Source organism: Plasmodium cynomolgi, chromosome 9, assembly GCF_000321355.1.
Source record: "Plasmodium cynomolgi strain B DNA, chromosome 9, whole genome shotgun sequence".
Classification (NCBI taxonomy): domain Eukaryota; phylum Apicomplexa; class Aconoidasida; order Haemosporida; family Plasmodiidae; genus Plasmodium; species Plasmodium cynomolgi.
In genome coordinates, this window is record NC_020402.1 from 1570783 (window position 1) to 1592802 (window position 22020).

The 22020-nt window shown below is 38.1% G+C and overlaps 2 protein-coding genes across 2 annotated transcripts in view; both read right to left on the bottom strand.

The window, feature by feature from the left end:
- Window positions 1-165: 165 nt before the first annotated feature.
- PCYB_094500 (malaria antigen) lies at window positions 166-9013 on the bottom strand (the record flags this gene model as incomplete). The annotated part of the gene is made up of 5 exons (XM_004222565.1): window positions 8194-9013; window positions 6508-8073; window positions 6349-6416; window positions 875-6289; window positions 166-555 (listed from the first exon to the last, which is right to left on the bottom strand). Exons 4-5 carry the CDS (start codon window positions 6287-6289, stop codon window positions 166-168), a joined length of 5805 nt encoding a protein of 1934 aa, XP_004222613.1. The 5' UTR covers window positions 6349-6416; window positions 6508-8073; window positions 8194-9013.
- Window positions 9014-21640: 12627 nt separating this feature from the next.
- The window catches only part of PCYB_094510 (AAA family ATPase), a gene marked incomplete at its 5' end in the record, with an annotated part of 3348 nt that continues 2968 nt past the window's right edge, over window positions 21641-22020 (bottom strand). Inside the window, one exon of the mRNA XM_004222566.1 lies at window positions 21641-21753. The remainder of the gene's footprint in view (window positions 21754-22020) is intronic.

Below are 22020 nucleotides of genomic sequence, written 5' to 3' on the forward strand. Positions count from 1 at the left end.
GATTTACACATTAATTATAAAAAAAAAAATCACGTTTAGCGGCGCGTGGATTTAATTATACATATATGTGTGGGAGGGGAGGCCCTTTTTTTTTTTTGCTTTACGATGGATTTACGACCGTTCGGTGATCTGGCGTTTTTCCCCTCCCTCCTCTGCTGCCTACACTCAGTAGGACGTGTTGTAGGCCTGCAAATCGAGGGAGTGGATGATCTGCCTCTGAATTTCGAGGGACTGGGTTGACGGCAGAACGTTGTTTAAAATCTCCATGCTGAACAATCGAAGGTAAGGAATAAGAGATGACACTCCAATAGAATTCTGGGTGTATTCTATGTGGTACTTGATGGACTGTTCCTTTCTCTTCTTTTCATTATTTAACACGTCTTCAATTTTTACGTTCGTCGTGGAGGAGCTGATGTTTCTGTATATATGAAACAACTTGGGGATGGAATTCATTAAAATGTCATTCAGGCAAATGATGATAGCCGTTTTCAACAACTCATAATACTTGTCGTCAATGTTGAGTGTTGGGAAAGTGTTGTTATTTTCTCTTGCGATCTACAATGGGAGGAGTGAGGGAAGAACAAAAACGTGGGATAAATGTGAAGAGTGAGCTGTTTACTTGCAAGTATATGGGTTCAAACGAACACATTTTTGCATCAACAGGGGGAGAAGAAAAAAAAACAAATGTAAAAAATATATCATAAACATAAAATGTACAGGGAGGAGATTGATTACGTGGTTGCCACACGCATAATAAATAAAAGAACACCAGGTTGGTAACCCCCTCCCAGTAGTATGGCTCAAATGAACGAGTCATGCATGTGTGGAGAAGCGGATTTCGGGATATACACCTCATAGGAGATATGATTATTACCTTTTTCGTTTCTCCCAGGCAATCATCTCTGTTCGGGTCCACTTGAGTGAGGCCATTATTGTTTACATCGGGGGCGTTTTCAAACATGCCATCTGCGAAATCATTTTGCGTTTCTTGCTTGTTCTTGTGCTGATAGTTGTACACCGAACCGTGTCCGGAGTTTTCGGGGCTGGAGTTATAAAAGTGAGTTAAGTTGTTGGAGTTTATTTGTCCCTGCTCGGACGTGTTGTTCAGGTTTCCACCAATGAGGTTTCCACTACTTGAGTTGCTGCCGTTCAGACCGATACCCAGACCTCCTAGTCCTCCCAGCTGTGCCTGCCTACGAATCTGGTGAATAGCCTCGATGCTTAACTTGTAGGCCTCTTTAACACCACGCCTTATAACTGAGTAGGCCTTCCTATACCCATTAATTTTAATTCGAAAGCACTTGTTCGCTTCGTCATATATGAGTCCTTCGACAAATTTGCATTTGTGGACCTCTTTGTTTATTCGTATGTCTCTTTCCTCAACAGTTTCGTCCATGAGTCCACTAAAATTGAAGGACGACTTTGTTTCCCCATCGAAGTTGTACGTTTTGTATAGGTCTTCTTTTCCATGTTCATAATTCTCGTCTCCTGGGTAAGGCATATTATTTGAATAAGAAAAGCACAAGTTTTCGTCAATGTTGTGAGATATCAATTTATTTAGTAGGTCTACTTCCGTCATCGCTTTACTGTTCTGTGTGTGCGTGTCGTAGTCATTATGGGTGACGTTTTTTCCGTAGGGCTCCTCATGTGTGAACTGTTCGCCAAACGTTGTTGATAATTTTTTGTGCAGGTTGTTCTTTCCCTCGCCAGCGCCGCTTCCAATACCGCTTCCAATACCGCTTCCAATACCGCTGTTGTTGTTTGGACCGTTTGGGCCATCGTCGCTGTCCAGCCCAGCAAAGCTCACATTGCCCGTCTTGCTTCCATCATCGCTGTTCATGCCAGTTTTTAGCAAATTTATGCTTGGACTCACATGGTTGCTACTACTGTTGCTCTTTCCATTTTTATAATCCTCTGATTTGTTCAAATCAGTTTTTCCCTCCTCCCCCTTCACGTAATAATCCTGACTACTGTTAATATTTTCAACTTCGTATATATGTGTTGGGGAATAATTAGTTGGGTTTCCACCGTTGTTGCTTATGGCGCTATTGCTAGATGACACATTGTGTCCGTTTGCTTTCTTTAATTGGCTAGTTTTGTTTTCTTTGAGCAATGCCTCTCCTCCTGCTAAGGTCGCCGCAGTTCCTGTGCCTTCATTTAACAGGTGCATTAAATTCGAATCCGTCATCATCGACATTATTCCACTTTCATTCTTGGATAGGCAGTAATTTCCTCGCAGCCTCTTTTCACCATTGCACTTAGTAGTCTTTCCATTCAGGTTTATTTTATCCTCCTCCAAATTGGAAAAGCTTTCGTCGTAGGTTACGCTGTTCGTACTGCTGTTGTTCGTTAAGTCCTTCTTACCTCCACTGCAGTTGCCTGAGCAGATTCCACCGCAGGCTTCGCCGCAAATTGTGCTTCCCCCAATTGCGGAGCACATTCCTGTGCAAACTGCACCACAAACTGCACTGCAACTATTTGTGGCTGTGCACGCTCCACCACTTGCGGCTACGGCTCCAATTCCGTTCGACTTCTTATCCCAAAGATAGTCATAAATGTTGGAGGTAACGAATCCATGGTTGTTGTTTCCCTTTCCGCCAAAGGCACCACCTACCATGCCTGTTACACCTCGAGATTCTCCACCGGAAAGGAGATCCTTATCGTTATTACCATTGCCCAAGTTACACAAGGACATGGTTTTTTTTTTTAAATTTTCTTCCTCCAAATTGGGAACAGCAGAGTCATGTGCAAAACTTCCTTTTTCGTCTTTAAGCAGTCCATTACTGTTGATATTTTTTATATTATATTTGTAGTTGCTAGACATACTTGAGCTTTTCTGAGGATAGCATTTCCCTTTGTTCGTTTCTAAGATGCGGTTACGAAACTCGGCAGCTAATTTGTATGCTTGGTATACCCCTCTCGTTCGAACTCCAAAAGATTTCCTAAATCCGCATACACTGACGGTCCAGTAGTTTCTTCTCTTATCAAAAAACATTCCTTGTAACTTTGGCAAGCTCGCGGCTTGGTTTAGTATTTCACTTTTGGGCAATCTCACATTTATGTTGTTGTCAATAAGACCATCTACCTTCTCATTGCTTTTGTTAATGGATCTACTCTCCATATTGGACGTGTACTTTTCATAATTGCGCAGGCCTCCCCCTCTGCCGTTATTAATATTATTATGCGTCAAGTCTGTGTTCAGGGTAGTAGTAGTCGTAGTAGTATTACTAGCTGCAGTAGCGTTATCGGCATTATTTCTAACATAGTCTAGCATAGCGGCAATGTCAGCTCCTGCTACAACACCCTGCTGTTGCTTCAACAAATTTAAGTGATTACTATTCGCGTTGTTGCCATTCATCATTATGTCACTATTGGAGTCGATGCTATTCCCTCCTAGAAAATTCGAGTCATAATTCGCTTCATTTTTTATGCCCCTTCCCCCAATGGTGCTGTTCGCGGTCCCAATCGCAGTCCCAATCGCAGTCCCAATCGCAGTCCCCGTGCCGTCCTCCTGATAAGCATTGCTGTTGTTGTGGGAGGCGGAGGTGGTGTTATAGCCATATTCATTCGTTAGACTTCCCTTCTTCTGCCTCTCCGATCCGGAGTAGTCCATTTTGTAACTTCCATCTTCGTCATTCAACAGGTAGTCATTACTTCCATTAAGTAGGTGGCTATTTTCATGGAGGTCAAAATATTTTTTGCTCTCCACTAGTCCTTTTCGCACAGTACCACTACTGTTGCTATTTCGATTTGCATCATTCCGTTCGTGGTCGTTTCTGCCATTTCCACTGTTGATGTTACTTTCGTTGTCATCGTCACTTTCTGTGTTATCGCTACCTGCAGCAGCATTGTGTCCGTTGTCTCCAATGCCATGTTTGCCCTTTCCAATGGTTCGCTTGTTAGCCTTTTTCCTCTTCCTCGTCTTTTCATTTTCATTATCAACAAAATTGGCATGACTCATGTGGTTAAAAAATTCGCTATTGTGCATAAGCAGTAAGTCACCTTTCCCATTGCCTTTTCGATCGGTTAGATCTGATGAGTACTTATACGCATGAAGCAATGCCGCATCGTTGTTCCCCTTTATGTCGTTCCCATTCTGAGAGGAGTGAAGAACCTCATCGTTGGGTAACTCCAGCTTTATTAACTTCCTTTGATCTGCATAGCTCAAATTGTTACTGTCATTTCCGCTACTCATCATGATGAATTTTCTTTTCTCAGCTGTTTTTCCACCATTTAGAAAGTGCTGCCTATAAACTGCATCCTCCTCATCATCGTCATAATGGTCATTTCCCGTATTGCCACTACCATTGTTGTTGTTTTCCCTTCTCATGGAAACCAGCATGTCACTTATCTTACTGAGGTAGTTACTATTCACCGGACTATAGTCACCAAAATTAACGTGATCCTTATCTTTACCATAATAATCTACGCTTTTCCTTTGGTTGGCTTGAATCAGATCTGCCCCGGCACCACCTTCATCGTCATCTTCATCCTCCTCATTGTTATCTTCATTGAGGTGATGCTCACTGGTGGTATTGTCAAACTCAAAATTGTTAATGAAGTCTCGAATGGACTCAGAAAAATCCTCCTTATTTTCATCAAAGTTGTTGGATTTTTTAATTTGAAGAAAATACTCACAGCATTTTTTATAGGACAGTATAACATCGTTATTATAGTCACATGGATTGAAAAAGCTGATTCGTAGGTTTTTATTTATGTCTTTAAAGAACACAACCCACTTTTTCATTTTCTCTTCCCAAATTATTCCTTTTACCCAGGGTTTCAAGCTGTAGGCTAACTTGGTTTGCTCGCACGTGTTACTGCTTGGTAGTTTTTGCTTGCACTCGAAGTAGTTCAATTCTTTGAATGTGTCGTCTAACTGGGCGTGGTTCCTTTCGTCCTGGACAAAGTCGGCAATGTTGTACGGGCCGTGGTTGGCGTCCGCTTTGGTGGTGCCATCAGTTTGGCTGTTTTCACCTGCTTGCAGGTTGACGTCCACCTGACTATTTTCACCTGTCTCCTGGTTGACGTCCACCTGACTATTTTCACCTGTCTCTTGGTTGACGTCCACCTGACTATTTTCACCTGCCTGCTTGTTGCCATCCGTTTGGCTATTTTCATCTGTCTCCTGGTTGACGTCCACCTGGCTATTCGCCTCCGCCTGGTCGTCCGCTCCAGTTTGGCTCTCACCATCACCGCGATGATCAGCACCATCATCAAGCTGTTCGCCACCCTTTTCTGCCTGTTCTGCTGCGTCCTTTTCCTCCCCCTTTCGTTTATTCAAATACTCCACGGCATCCTCGAACGCCCTACAAATTCCCCCTTCGAATGAGTACCTCTTCATTTCCTCATCCTTGTAATCCACCACAAAGCACAGGTTTTGCAAGTCATACGAAATTTCTTCAATTGGGGGAAACTTCTTCAATTCAGTGCTTAAGTAAAAAGCAAACGAATCAATTCTCATCTTTGAGCAGTAGTTATAACCAATTTCTACTCCCTCTTTGTTCTTTACGTAGACATGTTTTGTAATTTCATTTCCGCTCTCGTCCCATAATTTGCATATCCACATATTTCTTTGCTCCTTCCACTGTATCCCTTTTTTCCATGGGTATAACATCATAGCAATTTCGTTACATTCGATGTTTTCCTTTGTTTTTTTTTCCTCCTCTTGATTTGTTTCCGTTGGGTTATCCTCCTTCTGTGTTGTTGTCATGCTATCGTTTGGTACACTATCCTTCTCTGCATTTTGGTCGGTTATATTTTCCACATTTTCCTCTGGGCATTTCCCATCCCTTTCTTGCGTATCCAGATCAGGGGTGTCTTCCTCATTCGATTTTTCCTCCTCCTGGGTAACTACGTTTGCCTCTTCTTCATTGCTTGGCTTGTTCGTTCCTACGTCATCATTACTGCTAGTATGATAATCAGGTAAATCATTCTGAGGAACATGCACGTGGTTTTCACTTTCTATATCCTTTAACGGAGTGGCATCCTCCTCTCGTTCCTCGTCCACATTCGTGTCATCATCATCCTGTTCGTCCTTCACTGTGATGTAATCGTCATAATTGATAGACGCTTCCAAGTTCCTTTTGATTACACTTTGCAGTTCGTTCATGATGGAAGTACCATAATTGCTGTGTTCATTTTCCCTGTTTTCATTCGTTACATTTTCAGCCATTTTATCCCCCACAGAGGCAGAATTCATATTCATAAAAGTGTTAATTCCTTTAATAATTTTCTCATGATTATGATTATCCGCATTATTATTTTTCTTCATTATGTTTCTTATCATTTTGTTAAAGTTGAGTAAATTTTCGTAATTTAAATGTTCATTAATTTTGTGTTTTTTTTCTACTTCATTTTGGAAATGCTCCTCATCATCGTTGGTACGTCCTTGTCGTCCTTCTGTTTCTTTGTCTCTATGGAAAAATTGGCCAAAGGCGTGGTTTTCCTCCGCCCGGTTGCTAAGGTCATTTTCGTCACTGTGGCTTCCCTCTACGATATCCTCACCATAGTGTCGTAATCCACTTCTCACATGTTTGTCTTCCCTCGGTTGGTCACTTTCGTCCATATTTATGGATGAGTCTAATCCCCCATCTTTTCCGCTGCTCAATTTTAAAAATGCCTCAAGAATTTGTGGATTCGTTATACCTTCACTGGTACTCCCTTGAAAGGGATTCTTCTTCTTCCTACTACTACAACTACTACTGCTACACGCGTTGTTCATGTTGTTGTGGCTATTACTGCTATACTCTCCATTATTGTTTATCGCTTCAAGCTCCTGGTTCTTTATGAGATGATTCCATTTGACTACTACTGCCCTTTTTTCATTTTCCTCCTCATCCAAGGTATGATTTATCGTGGTGCTACCACTGTCGATGGATTTATTATTCATGTTTCCATGTTTAAGTACGTTGTTCAAAAGGTGGTAAGCATTTTGGTCTTCCTCGTTTATAAGGCTGGTGTTCAAAAGGTGCAATAGCTTGGCATTGTTGTCATCATTGTGCTTTTTCATACTACTCAAGTAGGGCAAACTTGATTGTGCGCTGCTGTTTTGGCCTGGCATATGACTACTACTACTACTATTTGTGAGAATATTTTTATGACTGTCAAAAACGTTTCCAATAATTCCATCGTCCTCTAGGAGGGGATAACTGGAAGCGTTCACTGCTGCGTAACTTGATTCGTTGTACATGTCGGGCTTGAGATGAGTACTGCTACTATCATTCGCGCTGTTGTTGTTACTTCCTCCGTATGCGCGGGGGGATAAGCCTTTGAGACTCGCCAATATATCATTATCCTCATCATTTTCATTCGCGCTGTTCGTTGAGTTTATCTGCTTTACGGAACTGTTAAAGTAATGAAAATCGCTACTCAAAAATGACGTTTCATTTTTGTAAAAATTGTTATATTCATTTGAGTGGGTGTTTTTATCCGAACGAGGATTCCCTACATCCGAATCTGATTGTCCCACTTTCTGCTTCTTGTCAGAAAGGTATTCACTGTACGTGTTATTATTGTACTCTCCTCCAACGAAATGTTTACTACCCCCGTTGTATATATTATTTTCATGATGGGAAATTAGCCCATTCATTTCTTCACTGTCAATGGGGGTTGTTAATAGCTTGTTCGCTAGTTTAAACAGTTTATTTGTTTTTTCTTTACGTTGTGCGACGGACGGAGAAACAACGCCTCCTTGTTCGCTAAGCTCATTTTCTGACACAATTAATCCTTTCAAACTTTCGCCCTTGAACATTTTTCCAATTTGACCGGCGCTGGAACCGGCATCTTGACTGACACTTTGATTGGCACTTTGGCTAGCACTCTGGCTAGCACTCTGGCTGGCACTTTGGCTGGCATCTTGGTTGACATTTTTGCTCATTTTGTCCTGATTGCAAACTGTCAATTTGTTGATGCACTGAACGGCCATTTCGTACGCGTTATTGTATCCATAAATGTCCACTGGGAATTTATTGACCAGGACTTTATTGTCGTAGTCGTACGTGACTACCCACTCCTTTTGGATGGAGTCGTATGACAGATATTTGAATATCAGTTTGTTTTTCCCTTGGATGTCTGTAAAGAGAGGGGAGAAGCGGGGGAGATGTGTCATCGTATAACGGACACCACGCATACATAACGGGGGGACAGCTACAGACTGGTGCAACAGAGTGGCGGTGGGCCCACTTCTCATACCTTTAAATCCATTTGGTATTTGCGAATTGATGTTCAAAAGATTCAAGTGGGACGTTTTGGATTCGCCCTGCTGCTTCTTCAAGTGACCCAAATTGGCCGTTTCGAAATTTTTTCTGTGTTGTATGGCTAGCCTCCTGGCCTCCTCGAACCCATACTTATAAACAGGAAAGTATCTATTGATGCACCTTCCATTAATACAAATGCCGGAGAGCCATCTGTTCTGTGACTTGTCAAATCGAACACCAACTACGTGAGGTAGCTTTTCTGCCATTTTGGCATAATTATTCTCACTACTATTGGATAAATGCTTGGTCCGATTATAATTTGTTTTGCTCGAAGCATTTGCACCGGGGTTATAGCTCTTCCCTTTATCTGCCCTAAGTGAGTTGTTACTTCCATTATGCTCCATTTTTACTTCATTTTTTATGTTTAAAATATCTTCGTTTTGCGCCCGATTGTTTTTTATTCTGATTCTTTTTTCATTGTCACTTGAATCTTTTAAGTTGTTACTATCGTCAAAGAAGTCGTTTTTTTTATTCTCATGCGATATGACCGAATTGACATGGAGGTCATTCATCATTGGATTGTTTCCTACCCTTTGGTTGTGGTTATACATGTCATGATATTTTCTCTGCTCCTTTGTTTTATTCGTCCCTGACGTTTCAAATCCGTCTGATGTTTCACCTCTTTTTAGAAAGCTCATTCGACCTTTGGACTCTTCGCTGTTTAAGTCATTACTGTAATCGCTGTTATAATAAAACGAGTTCATAGTTTTCTTCCTTCTCGCTCTGACTGGTCTTTTACTTAAATCTTTCTTCATTTTTTTTTTTTTTTATTTCCTTTTTTCCCTGGTTTACTGATCTAACGGCTAAATCGCGTCTTCTCTCTAGCGGTGTATCGAAGGCGTTGTCAAATGATCTATTGATTCACGCTCCTCGGATTCTATGCCTCGTCAATTTAGGTAAATGTCATAATATAAAAGCTGTCGCAAGGAATGCAGGTACGGGGTGTCCGTGATGTGTCCAGCTGTGCGGTTATCTATGGGTCTGTCTTGGGGGTTGCCTATGCACCCGTCTGCGCCTCCACACTAACGTGTCTTTCCACGTATACGTATGTACGAAAAAAACGCAGGGCCGTACACGCAGGCAGAGCAATTCGGCATCCGGAGTTACAAAAAAGATTCAAGAACTACGAAACAGATTGTTATACATGCAGAAAAATATGAAGAAAAAATTACATAAATGAAATAAAAAAAAAACAAAAAAAAAAAAACACTTAAATTAAACACTATTACTACTGAGGCATTATATATATACAAATATATATACTTCTGCACGATGGACAGTAGTTTTTTGAAAGACTATAAAAAAGACTGCAAAAAAAAAAAAAAAAAAGACCAAAGAAAGAGGAGTATATGTGGGAGTCGCTATAAAAAAGAACTATGTGAGGAACCACAAAAAGATCTACAAAAGGACTGCAAAAGGGAACTACAAAAAGTACAAAAAGAACTACAAAAAGGACTACAAAAAGAGGTACAAAAAGAACTGCAAAAAGATCTATAAAAAGAACAACAAAAAGAACCATAAAAGGAACCATAAAAAACTGTAGAAAAAACTACATATGAACTATAAAAAACGATAAAAAAGACTATAAAAAATACTATAAAAAAGACTATAAAAAAAAAAACTATAAAAAAAAATTATAATGGGGACAATAAAAAAAAATTAGAAAAAGAACAATAAAAAAGTTAGAAAAAATAAGAAAAAGTAGGAAAAAAAAAGTCATAAAAAGTTCATAAAAAAGGTTCATAAAAAGTTCATAAAAAGTTCATAAAAAAGTCATAAAAAGGTGATATAAAAAAAAAAGTCATAAAAAGGTGATATAAAAAAAAAAGTCGTAAAAAGGTGATAAAAAAAGTTGATAAAAAATTAGAAAAAAATATAAAAATTGCTCTTAAAATTGTATAAAAAAAGGGTTACAAAAATAATGAAACATGTAGTAAAATAATATCTCTGCCAATGAATTTATTAAATAAAGAGAAAAAAAAAATGGAAACATAAGAACGCAAAAAAAAGGAATGTTGTAAAATTATTTGTACGACGTATCCACCTATGCAGTGGGCATATATATATATATATATATATATGCGCACCGGGGGATGGCAAATACAGATGCATATATATAAACCAACATGTACATAATCCACAGGGAGCAATGGAACAAATATAGATGAAAATAAATTACAATTCTTGCTGTACTATATTATTCTATTCTACATGTCATATTATATACCGTGTGGCGTATTATGCCATGCACTATATAATAGTATGCGCTATGCGATAAATCTAAGCAATAAATCTACGCGATAAATCTAAACGATAAATCTAGACGATAAATCTAAACGATAAATCTAAACGATAAACGCTAAATGCTATGCATGGAAACGCTGAATCGACGAGGGCTTAACTACATGTATATAGATTATGCCCACATTTCACTAGAGTATGCTTAGGTTATATGCCTACATCTGATCGCATCTGCATCTGTATAGTGCAAGTATCTGTATCTGTATATATACGCAAATAGGTAAACGGCAAACAGGCAAATAGGCAAACAGGCAAATCGGCAAATGCGCAAACACGTTTGTGTTTCTCTATGGACGCAAATTCCAATTCGTGAATCTTCCTCGTGGTCTGTATTAAACGCGATTCGAAATGTAAAAACGGGTAATGAACGGGTAAAGAACGGGTAAAGAATGGGTAAAAAATAGGTAAAAAAACGGGTAAAAGAAATGCAAATAAAAGGCAAAAAAAAAAGGGATAAAAAAATGGGTAAATAAATATGCAAAAAGGTGATAAAAAAAAACACGTAGAAGTAAATAAAAAAGTTCAATACAATACAATCCAATTTAGTTCACTTTAGCTTAGTTTAGTTTACATAAAAAGTAGTAAAAAAAAGAATGTATACATAATATATAATATTATGTACACGGATGATACGCACGAATGTAATAAACTGATAGTAAAATTGTATCTTTAATGCATGCCACATTCATTCATAAAAATAAAATGAAATAAATAATTCTCTAAAATTAAAAAGGCAATAAATAAATAATACATCTAAAAAAAAAAAAAGCTCGATTTAATTAATATTACTATTTTTTTTAAATTAATTTTTTCAAATTTAGAATAAAATTTTTTTAATTTAAAAAAATGAAAAAATAAGCAAAGTAATTTTAAATGTATAGAATAGAATTTTATTTTTTAATTAATCTAAAAAATCTATTACATGTATAACGGGACAACAACTATTTTCTCTTCTCCTCGAAAGAAGTTAATGCAGTATGCCATTTTTTTCCTTCGACGGCAGTGTAGGTGTTGCAATGGTAAAATACATATGTATGCTAGAGGGTCGGCATAGGGATATGCAAGGAGTAGGTGAAGAATAACGTGCGAATATGTATACAATTTAATGCAAGGTATACAATGCAAGGTAGTATAATGTGATATGTTATACGCCAAGCACGTGGTGCACAGGCTAACCGTTTCAATAGTATATACGCAAACAACTTATGCTCATATGTTAGCACGTACGGCAGCGACCCCATACATACAACGGTGGCGAGCTCCGTCATGCAACGTAAACACGTATGGTATTATGTATATACATATATGTAAATATAAATATATATAAATATAAATATACATATATATAACTATATGTACATATATATTTATGTATAAACATATATATTCATATATACATCCATACGCACCTACTTATGTAACCCATACTTCCCACTGCATATTTACAGGCCCACGCGTGAGTGTACAAAATATACATGCAGCTTTTGCTTACAATGTGGGTATGGATTTGTACAGCTTATTTCGCAGCATGTATTTTTATACATATATAAATACACAAAAAAAAAAGGGGAGCAAAAAAAAAAAGTAACGCGTTGCTTGCACTGTGTTTTATACAACACTGTGTGGTTTTACATATTCATTTGTTTATTTTTGTATAACGCGTGATATAGATACGAACGTGGCGTGCGGTGGGTGAAGGAATTAAAAAAAAAGATGGAAACAACAACGCATAGTGTTGTAAACGTACATACATACATACTTATTATATGTACGTGTTTACGCATACGTGCGATATGCGCACTTTATATATGTACGGTATGTACAACAACGCGGTAAGTGCACAGCACGTGTATGCAAAAAAAAAAAAAAAAAAAAAAAAACGACTTAAATCTTAAATGTACGATAGTTTGGACACTTAAAACTGCTGCGACGCATAACGCATATTATATACGTACAGGAAAAAACAAACAAATAAAAGAAAAAGCGAGGAAACAAACGAAAAACAAATAAAGAAACAAACGAACAAATGATGCATAAATGCAATACATACATAATAGCTTATATAACATACAGAACATACATTTATATATATGCATACAATACATGCGTGCTCTTTTGAATCTGCCGCTTAAATGAATTTTTTCAAATTTTCCTCTTTTTTAATACTCTTGCGAACATACTAAAAAAAAAAAAAGAAATAAAATAAAAAGAAATAAAATAAAAAGAAATAAAATAAAAATAAAGTAAAATAATAATTAATTTTTTATTTTGCTTTAATTTGTTTAATTTGCTTAATTTGTTTTAATTTAGCAAAAGGGATTTCCCCTTTTTTTTTTTTTCCTTTTTTTTTCTCTTTCTTTTACAAAACATGAATTTATAAAATAAATTTTTAAAATGAAGAAATTAACTGAGAGTACATGTAATGGCACAAATGATGCATTTAGCTGAGCATATATAAGCGAGTACACATACGTGTGGATTGTGCGGATGTATAAATATGAACATGTATACACAACACGTATGGCCTTTACACGCATAGATGGCTTTAATCTGCCGGTTCAATATATCATGTGGTGAACGTATGCATAGATAATCCTCAATTCACCTGGCTGTGGGGAGCGCAAATGGTCTTTACCCACATGTAGGTTATTTATGCATATATTGCACAAGTGCATACGGGGGTATATTCGTCTATGTACAAATTTATAAATTCACGAATCTACAGATGTACTCTTTTGTATCTGCGTAGCATATGCATACACGCTGTATATCTGCACACGGAGATGAATAAAAAAAAAAAAAAAAAAAAACCATGGGTTGCATGCCGTTTGTACACGTTTATACGCAGGGGTATGTTCACCACCACAGTGCGATTATAATGAAACAAAACAAGCACTACTAGTTGTGTACGAGCCCATTTCATTCGCACATATGTTGTACACACGTTGTGCATAGTTTGCATGAAATGAAATAGATTTCCACATGCACAGACGCGCTTGTGCTCATTTGTATGCGTGTCGCATCGATCACGTCGCCACTTCCGCTTTGGTAAAAACCTCCACGCTAACGTAGCATGGAATGAAAGTAGCCTTTAGAGCAGCTGCTATATGTACTGCGTGAAGGAACAGGTACACATACACAAACGCGTGACAAGAAAAGGCGGTGTGCGAAAAAGTGTAGGTGTAGCATATGTTTATAGAAACTATTAGTGCGTGTATGTGAAGCATCAGAGCTGATGGCAGAACGGGGGGTCGGGACGCATCGGGTACGTGTACTGATGCAAACACATACTAGTAATGCGCAAGAATGTCACTACATGCTATGCAGTTACGCGTGGATGTGAGAGCGCATATGTATATAGGAGGCCGTTCATATGCAGCGAGGGTTGCCTTAGCGTATACGCAGAGGTACGTTCGTGCGAGTACATATGCAGGTACATGTACTTGTATGTACGCACGTGTACATGTGCTCACGAGTAGGCGCATTTGCGTATATCACATATCGATGATTGTGCAAACCTTACGGATAAGCATATGCATACAAGCCTGAACAGGTAAGTATGAAAGGAAAGTGTAAGGGTGTTTAAAAAAAAAAAAAAAAAATGTACATATGTTCACGTATGGTACTACTCTTACATGTGCTTTGTATACATAAGCCACGAAGGCACGGGTGAACGTAAGAGCAAGCGTAAACACATACGTTTTATCTACGGTCGCGTGTACAACGTGAAGATTTTTTTTTTTTTGCAATAAATGATCTCTTCGGTACGCGAGTTAAATCAAAGATATACAGTATATAGGTGCGAGTTCATTTATGCCGTTGAGTCGTGCATAATGCTCTTTTTTCTCAACTTTGCAATCTAGCACGTATGCACAAGTAGGTGGAGATGCACTCATGTACAAGCACATGCATAATATATATGTGTGAATAAGTATGCATATATACATTGGCATGAACATATGTACACGATTACATACATGCACAGTTAACTATTACATGCAAAAAAGCACCACGTGTGGTGGGAGGAGTATGTAAGGAAAAAGGAGCTGTGCCCGCCGGCTGGCTGGTTCTCACTGGCTGTATAGTATACCAATTGTGATCTTGAGTTGTTTATGAATTACTATATACGATTCACAATTGGGGCAGCTCTTCCTAAATTCACAGTTCAGTATAATATATGCTCGTAGGTTGAGTAGTTTGTGCAACTCAAATTTCTGTAGCGGCAAACAAAAAAAAAAAAAAAAAACCCACAGCCACAGCTTCGAAACGTTATTTTTTTAAAATTTTGTAACGTCATAAAAGTGACTACAATGATAATCCCAGTAAGGAAGTCAAAGTATGTCAGCTTAATCTTTTGCTGTGTTTTATTATTTTTTTTTTTGCGCACAATCGCGGAAAGTTCTATGTAGAACATAAATTATTCGGCATCACTTTTGTGAAAACGTTTTACACGTTGGTAGATAAACGGATAAACGCTTGCGCGAAGGTATGCTTACGTAAATATGTACATGTATGGATGAGTATATAACTGCCATGTACATGTAGATGGGTTTTTATGGCCACGCAGCTGTCGGCGAATTGGGAGCGCACGGGTGTAAAGGGAGTCACGTACGAAGTGGCATATGCATGAAAATGCGTGCGTTGTTATGTGCGTTGTTATGTACGTTGTTATGTACGAAGTTATGTACGAAGTAATGCACGAAGTTATGCACGAAGTTATGCACGAAGTTACACGCAGAGGTACACAAACACTTATGCTTATTCACACGTATGTGTGCTTTTTTTTGTTTCTTTTTGTTCTTCCCATTACAACTTGTAATGCGTTGCTACTGTATCGCCACTCAGTCGTTTTTGTCGAAGGATCAGAAAGAACAACCAGGCGAACAGCGCGCGCGGATGTGCAAATGGGCACATGTGCACATTCGACAAATGCACTTTTTAGAAAAAAAAAAAAAAAAAACAGACACATGTACGTACAGGGAAGGCAACTACTGTTACGTCCTCTCTATTTGCCTTCCCACTTATATGAAATGGTTTATTAATCAAAATGTAACACTGTTGTACGCAGTTTACTGAAAAAAAGGAAAAAAAAAAAACGTATATCATATTTTGATAGTACTCACCCCGTGTAAGTTCAGTTGCCTTCTCTATTTCTTACCCGTGTATAACGTATAGGATAAAAAAAAAAAAAAAAACGTCATGCAATTAACAAGTATGCTGTCGAAGCATGCGAAAAAGGAAAATAGCGAAGGCATTAATGATACGTCGAAATGTTAATAACAGTGTTGACACGGGACAACTGTACTTTTTCGCGGCTGTCTACTGGCACACTCACACTCACTGTGTGTTTGTAACTATATGCTCTTATGTGTTTTTTTCCAAATGGGTAATTCGTACATGTGCACGTAGAACGTGTAGAGCGAAAGGATGGAAAACAATATGTGTGTACATGGGAAAAGTGGCCCGAGGAGAGGAATATAAAAACTCCCGGTGGTGGGGATGGCGCTAGGCGTTATGCAGGAAGGTATTAACTGCCAAGCTGTGAAAGGGGCTGTAACTGCGAATTCGCGAGGGCGAATGGAGTTTTACCCTAAGGCCTAAATTTTTGTAAACACGCGTAAGTACTTAGTAGATATAAGCTTGCCTGCAATGTCACTTTTATTTAGCGCAGTAGCAGAAGTAACACGCTGATTCTGAAAAAATAGCACGGGGGGGTAAAAAAAAAAATGTGAAATAAATAGTAGACGAGATATAGCAAACAGATTTGGCTGTCTATATGTAAGTACCCCAATTGTGCATGCACCTTACACGCTTATGTTCGCGTGGAGCTGTGGTAGGCCAGGCGCGGGGACGTATGGAGCATAAGAACCGCAAACGTGTATGTGTGTGTGTATGAAGGGGGGACGTGTATATTTTGGACACATATTAGCAACGGTAACAAATTTCCAAGTGGGGAAATTCATTTTGCAGCTTCTATTGCCCATGTGAAGCATCCAAAATAGGACAGTTCGCAGCTAAATTAATTCCATGCACATTATTTATGCGTAAAATGAATTCACGTAGAGTGGAAAAGCGAGAGTAAGGTTAAGCAGCACATACTAATCGCGAAAAATGGGACAGATGGGGAAGGCGAAATTGAGGCATAAAACTACTTTCAGTGAAGTTTTGCGTAAAGGTACGTAAGGGAATGTTTTCGAGTAACAAAAATTTGAAACTTTTTCTTTTTTTTAAAAAGAAGCTACTGTTGCACGGTTGAGGTAATCATAAACGAAGGCTTCTATTATTTGAAAAATAAAAAATAAAGAATAAAAAATAACATAGTAATATTCGAGCATAATATCTGCCCCTAAACACACATAGGTGTGTGGGTACACGTGCCTAAGTAGATATACTAAACATAGGTGCACTATTTTTCGCGTCTATCTGTGCATGAATGAACATTTTCTCGTGTCCACCGATCTCACACAAAATAAAAATATGTGTTCGACCAAACAAATGCACAAGGAAATAAATTTGCGGTGCGTAAAGCAGGAGAAAAAATGGCTAGCAACAGTATGTACATGTGCCTAAAGGCATGAAAGCCTTTCTGCACTAGAAACGCAAAAAATATGCCCACACTTGCAGTATGTAAGTTAATTTACTCACACATGCGGTTAAACTTGCTTGTATCTACATGTGTATGTCGAGAAGGGAACACAAAGGGAAGTAGTTCACCTCGTTTCTCTAATTCTCGTTAGCATGTGTCGTTTTTTCGAGCAAAAATTCCTCAATTTAAGGCGAGAAGAACGCAAAACAGAGGTGCAAATTTTTGGGGGGAAACTTTGGATAAAAAATGCTATGTAGATAACACAAAACGATAAACGAGAAAGGAAAAAGGAATTGTAAAGCGATAAAGCATCAAGGTAGTAAACTGGAAAAATGGTAAAAATAAGAAAAGGAAAGTTTTTCGATAAATTAAGCCTTCTGATGTCGAATTTAGCTCTTGCCAATTGTTCAACTTCAAGAGGCACACTTTTTCATTTTACGAATTGCAGAGGAGTAAAAAATAAAAAAGAATAATAAAAATGGAAGAAAAACAAAAAATAAATCAAAATGAGAAAAAAAAAATGAGAAAAATAAAACGAGAAAAATAAAACGAGAAAAATAAAATGAGAAAAAATGGAAAACGCGAAACTGCAAACGTTCCAAATAACTCGGGGACACACTTCTAGTGCAGCTGCGCTAGCGCAGGTTCCGGCCGTATGTCGTTGCAAGGTGAGACCAGGTGAGCACGGGAGGGGACGGTATATAAAAGTACCTATTTTTGCACTTATATATGAGCCTTCCCACGAGTGCACATGCAAAAAGCTAGTGCAAAAAGAAAACGTCCCCGCCGTTCTTGGGGCTACTTCAGGAACTACGCTCCTGCAGGGTCACTAAGCTGCGAAGCGATCCTTCCACTTGTTTAAATAAGGACTGCACAAAAATTTTAAAACATCCACGGAGTGACCGAGTAAGCGTAGAATCGACGTTCGGCAGATGTACATTCGTAAAACAAAATATAGAAAAAAACAATTTGAGTGGGATCTGATGTTATATTTTTCTCGGAAGGTATCTTTCGAAAATCCTTATGTGCACTTATATTACATAGGTACATATATTTTTAAAAAAAAAAAAAAAAAAGAACCTCAAAAAATGGAAACTTTCACCACTTGTTAGCACGTAAACAGTTTTGTAAACCGGGGTAGATACATAAATAGTGTGCGTAAACATGAGACAAAAAGGAAAAAAAAAAAAATTTAACTAACTACATATATAAAAAGAGCAAGCAGCGACATTACGGATAATTTTACGAATACCAACACCACCAACCGGGCCAACAAATATGGTAAAAGGGGAATATTTTTCTTTTTCTCCGTTAAAATATAAAAAAAAAAAATGCGTACACGAATTCAGTTATGCATGCATGTACGCACGTCTCCGGCCAGGATAACTCGAGTTCACGGGGCCAAGCTGGCCAAACTGACTAAACGTGGCACGATTTAAACGCCGCTAGGATAGGTGCATAAAAGGGTATGAATGCACGCTCATATATGTGCAGTGCATCTCTCTGCGACAGCACGTTCTTGCAAGAGGGGCGATGAACTCACTAGGAAAAAGGAAGCGAGTAGCCATGCATGCGAGCATGTATAAATATATAAAAGTGCATACATTTAGGTGCATCTACATAGTTATAAAAAAAAAAAAACGCATTAGCTTCGGGGTGTAACTTAAATGGAAACGAATACATGTGGGTAAAAAGGGGTGTTAAGAAGGCCCCGTAAATGGATCAAAATAGCGCACTACATTTGCGTATCCCCGCACGACATGCGAGGCAGCATGTGTGTTGAGTACCATGTGCCTCTACGGAGTTTTTTCCAAACGGAAATAGAATTACGCACATGATAAAAATAAAAAAAAAACGCGCTTAGCACATTGTTACATAATTATGGCTAGCCCGCGTATAAAGGCTCCAACTAAGAGATAAAAAAAAAACTGTTCAGATAAAAAATTTGCAAAAAAGGCAGCCGTGCACATTGTGTACTCTCCCGCGAACAACCTCATCGGAGTGTACTTTCTGCAATGGGGAATGCAAAACATGGGGTGTAAAAAAAAAAAAAAAAACTCTCCCTTTATTATCTTCCTCCAAAATGAATAAATCGTTTTTCCAACTCGTTCCAAAAAGTTAGCAAAAGCAGTAACCACCAGAAGGCGTGTAATTTTGCTAAATTTCCACTTAGGGGATAAGCTTCTTTTTAAGAACAATAAAACCTATATTGAATTCGCTACTTCTTTGACATCGCCAGGAATATGTACGCAAACCACGAGTAGCTCGTGTGCCACAATGATTTTGCTTTATTCGTACGGTTAGCATTTCACCCCAGGCGAGGGGAACTCCGCCTCTCTCTATAACGGCTTCCACACCGATGTGCCATTATCTAATTGTTTTTGCCTTAAAACCCGTAAGAAAAATATATATGCCCTTTGCACAACACTTTGGCAGTGTAAATATTTTCCTACCCTAAAATGTAGCTTTCGCGCAAAGTTGTAGATAAAACAGCACGCAATTTGCGATACTGTGGTGAACTAATCTCCCTCCCCACCCAAAAAAAAAACCCTCAATTTTATGCCTTACAAAGGTTAGATGTTATTAGAGTTATATTCTGATGGAAAAAAAAAAAAAAAAAAAAAACCACAATTCTTATCAAATTTTTTAAAAAAAAAAAAAGGGCCCTTAAACTGGCATGTACGAAGAATACGCATAAAAAATGGATAAATTTTTTTAAGCGATAATCGAAGCTAGTTTTACTAACTTTTCGTTTTAGCTGAACGACAGTTTTGAACTAATTTTCTGCTCATCCTGCCTACGTAGAAGTGTAAATTTGATACTTATTAGAAGTGAAAAATTCATGGGTGAATTTAAAATGTATTTTTAATCTACTTAATTTTCTCATCAAATGAAAAGATCGGTATCGAAAGGGGAAAAAAAAAAAAAAATATGTTTAATTGTGCAAAGTGCGTGGATGAAAAGTTGCCTCTACGTATATGAAAGTGTTTCCCAAAGAAGAAAGCGAACTGAACGCGAGCATGAACACTTTTACAACTTTTCTCGGCTTGCATGCAGGGGAGGGGGGGCTCAGTCGCCTACCCCTTTGCATATATATAAAAACACATATACGCATTACTATAGAAGTATTTTTGAACTGCCACCATTTTTTTGTGCGCGCACAAGTGGAGGCATTGGCACTATACAGCGAAATAATTTATAAAAGAGAAGGCACCAGGAGCCGAATTGTGTTTTCACTCGCATGTATTTATATGTGCACAGTACACCTTACCATATACAACTTTTATTTAAGCTTTTATGTAATATATTACCACTTTGTTAAGCTCTGCCTTAATGCTCCTCCTCCCTTGAACAGAAAAAAAAAAAAATTCTACGTTGAAAGGGAAGTTTTTTTACACAAATTTTTACGTCGGTTTGGCGTTTCTTCTTATCTTTTATTCGCGTACCATTGTACATGACTACTGCTATACGTATGTGTGTTCATATATGTATGTAGCTATATACGTGGGCAGGTGGAACCCCCCCCTTCAGGGGGATGAAAATACTAAATTAAAAAAAATAATAATAGTAATACGCATATCAGAACGTAGATTTGTGCAAAATTTTGAGCTTTCTTTTTATTTTTAAAAAGGGGTAAGCATATCTGATGAGCTGCCTTGTTATCGCAGGTGTAGTAAACTGTAAATTCGAAAAATAAAATTATTTCGCATGAGTTAGAATCGCTTAAGGTTGCAAATAAAAATGCATGTAAGTTTTATTTTGCATAGGTGAGTAGTAAGAGTAACACTTCAGCGAGACGTGACCCTTTTCCCAACTTAGTCGTTTATGCGGGGCCAACAAAAAGGTACATACATGGATGTATATAATGATATATACCCCCCTTATTTTATATCACCCCTAGAAGGGCGAAATGGTCATGAAGTTTTACCCATGTTGTGTAATATTAAGCAGTCGAATTTTTGAAAAAAATTTGAACTGTTCAGCCATTTTATGCAGCTTCAGTAGGGCAGTTCTTTATTCGAACGTTAGAACAAAGCGACATTTTGCCATAATCGTAAAAAAAAAAAAAATTAAAGCCAAAAATGGCACAGAACAGAGCAAAGTAGCAAAGCAAATGCGCAGCCCCTGTGCTACTAATCACGCTTCACCATTTTAAACATTTGCAGAGGCGCTAATTGGCCACGTTTATGCATTTTCTCTCTACCGGCGCAGCGTTTGTGCTGTTATTTTTGGCATCAAGCTTGGAAGCGGCCTGCTCATTTGTGTGTACATGCGTACCCACATGCTTGTGTACATATGTACCCTCTCCCACACATATGCATTACCAAATAGGGAAAGAAAAAGTAAAAGAGGGGTTCCCTGTGTGCGCATTTTTCCAAGGCCACGCTCGTCAACCCCACATAAAGGTATTTCCCCACGAATCGCAAAAAAGGGGAAAGGTAATATAAATTGCATCAGGTTGAGAGAAAAAAAGCGGCTTATGTTGGTAGAATGATCAATATCGCCTCCTTTTTGTTAGCTCATTTGTGGTCGCTCGATTCGCTAGGTACATAGGTAAAATTTTAGGAGGCATTAAAAATTGGCATAAAATGTTACCTAGCAAGCTAGCTAAAAAAAAAAAAAAAAAAAAAAAAATTTTTAAGCTATTCCCTGCTGCGAAATGTCTACCAATGTGTTAATCCGAAATGCTACAACGTGTAAGCATTTATTCACGTTTTGTTAAAAGGAGGTAAAAAAGACGTTTAGTCTGCATTTTATGAATACCTCAATCATTGTATGTCGGCAAAGGAACCCACACAATTGTGACAAAATAAAGTAACGTTACTGTTTACACAAAAAAAAAATTAAAACTCTTAAAAAGACTAGATAAATTAG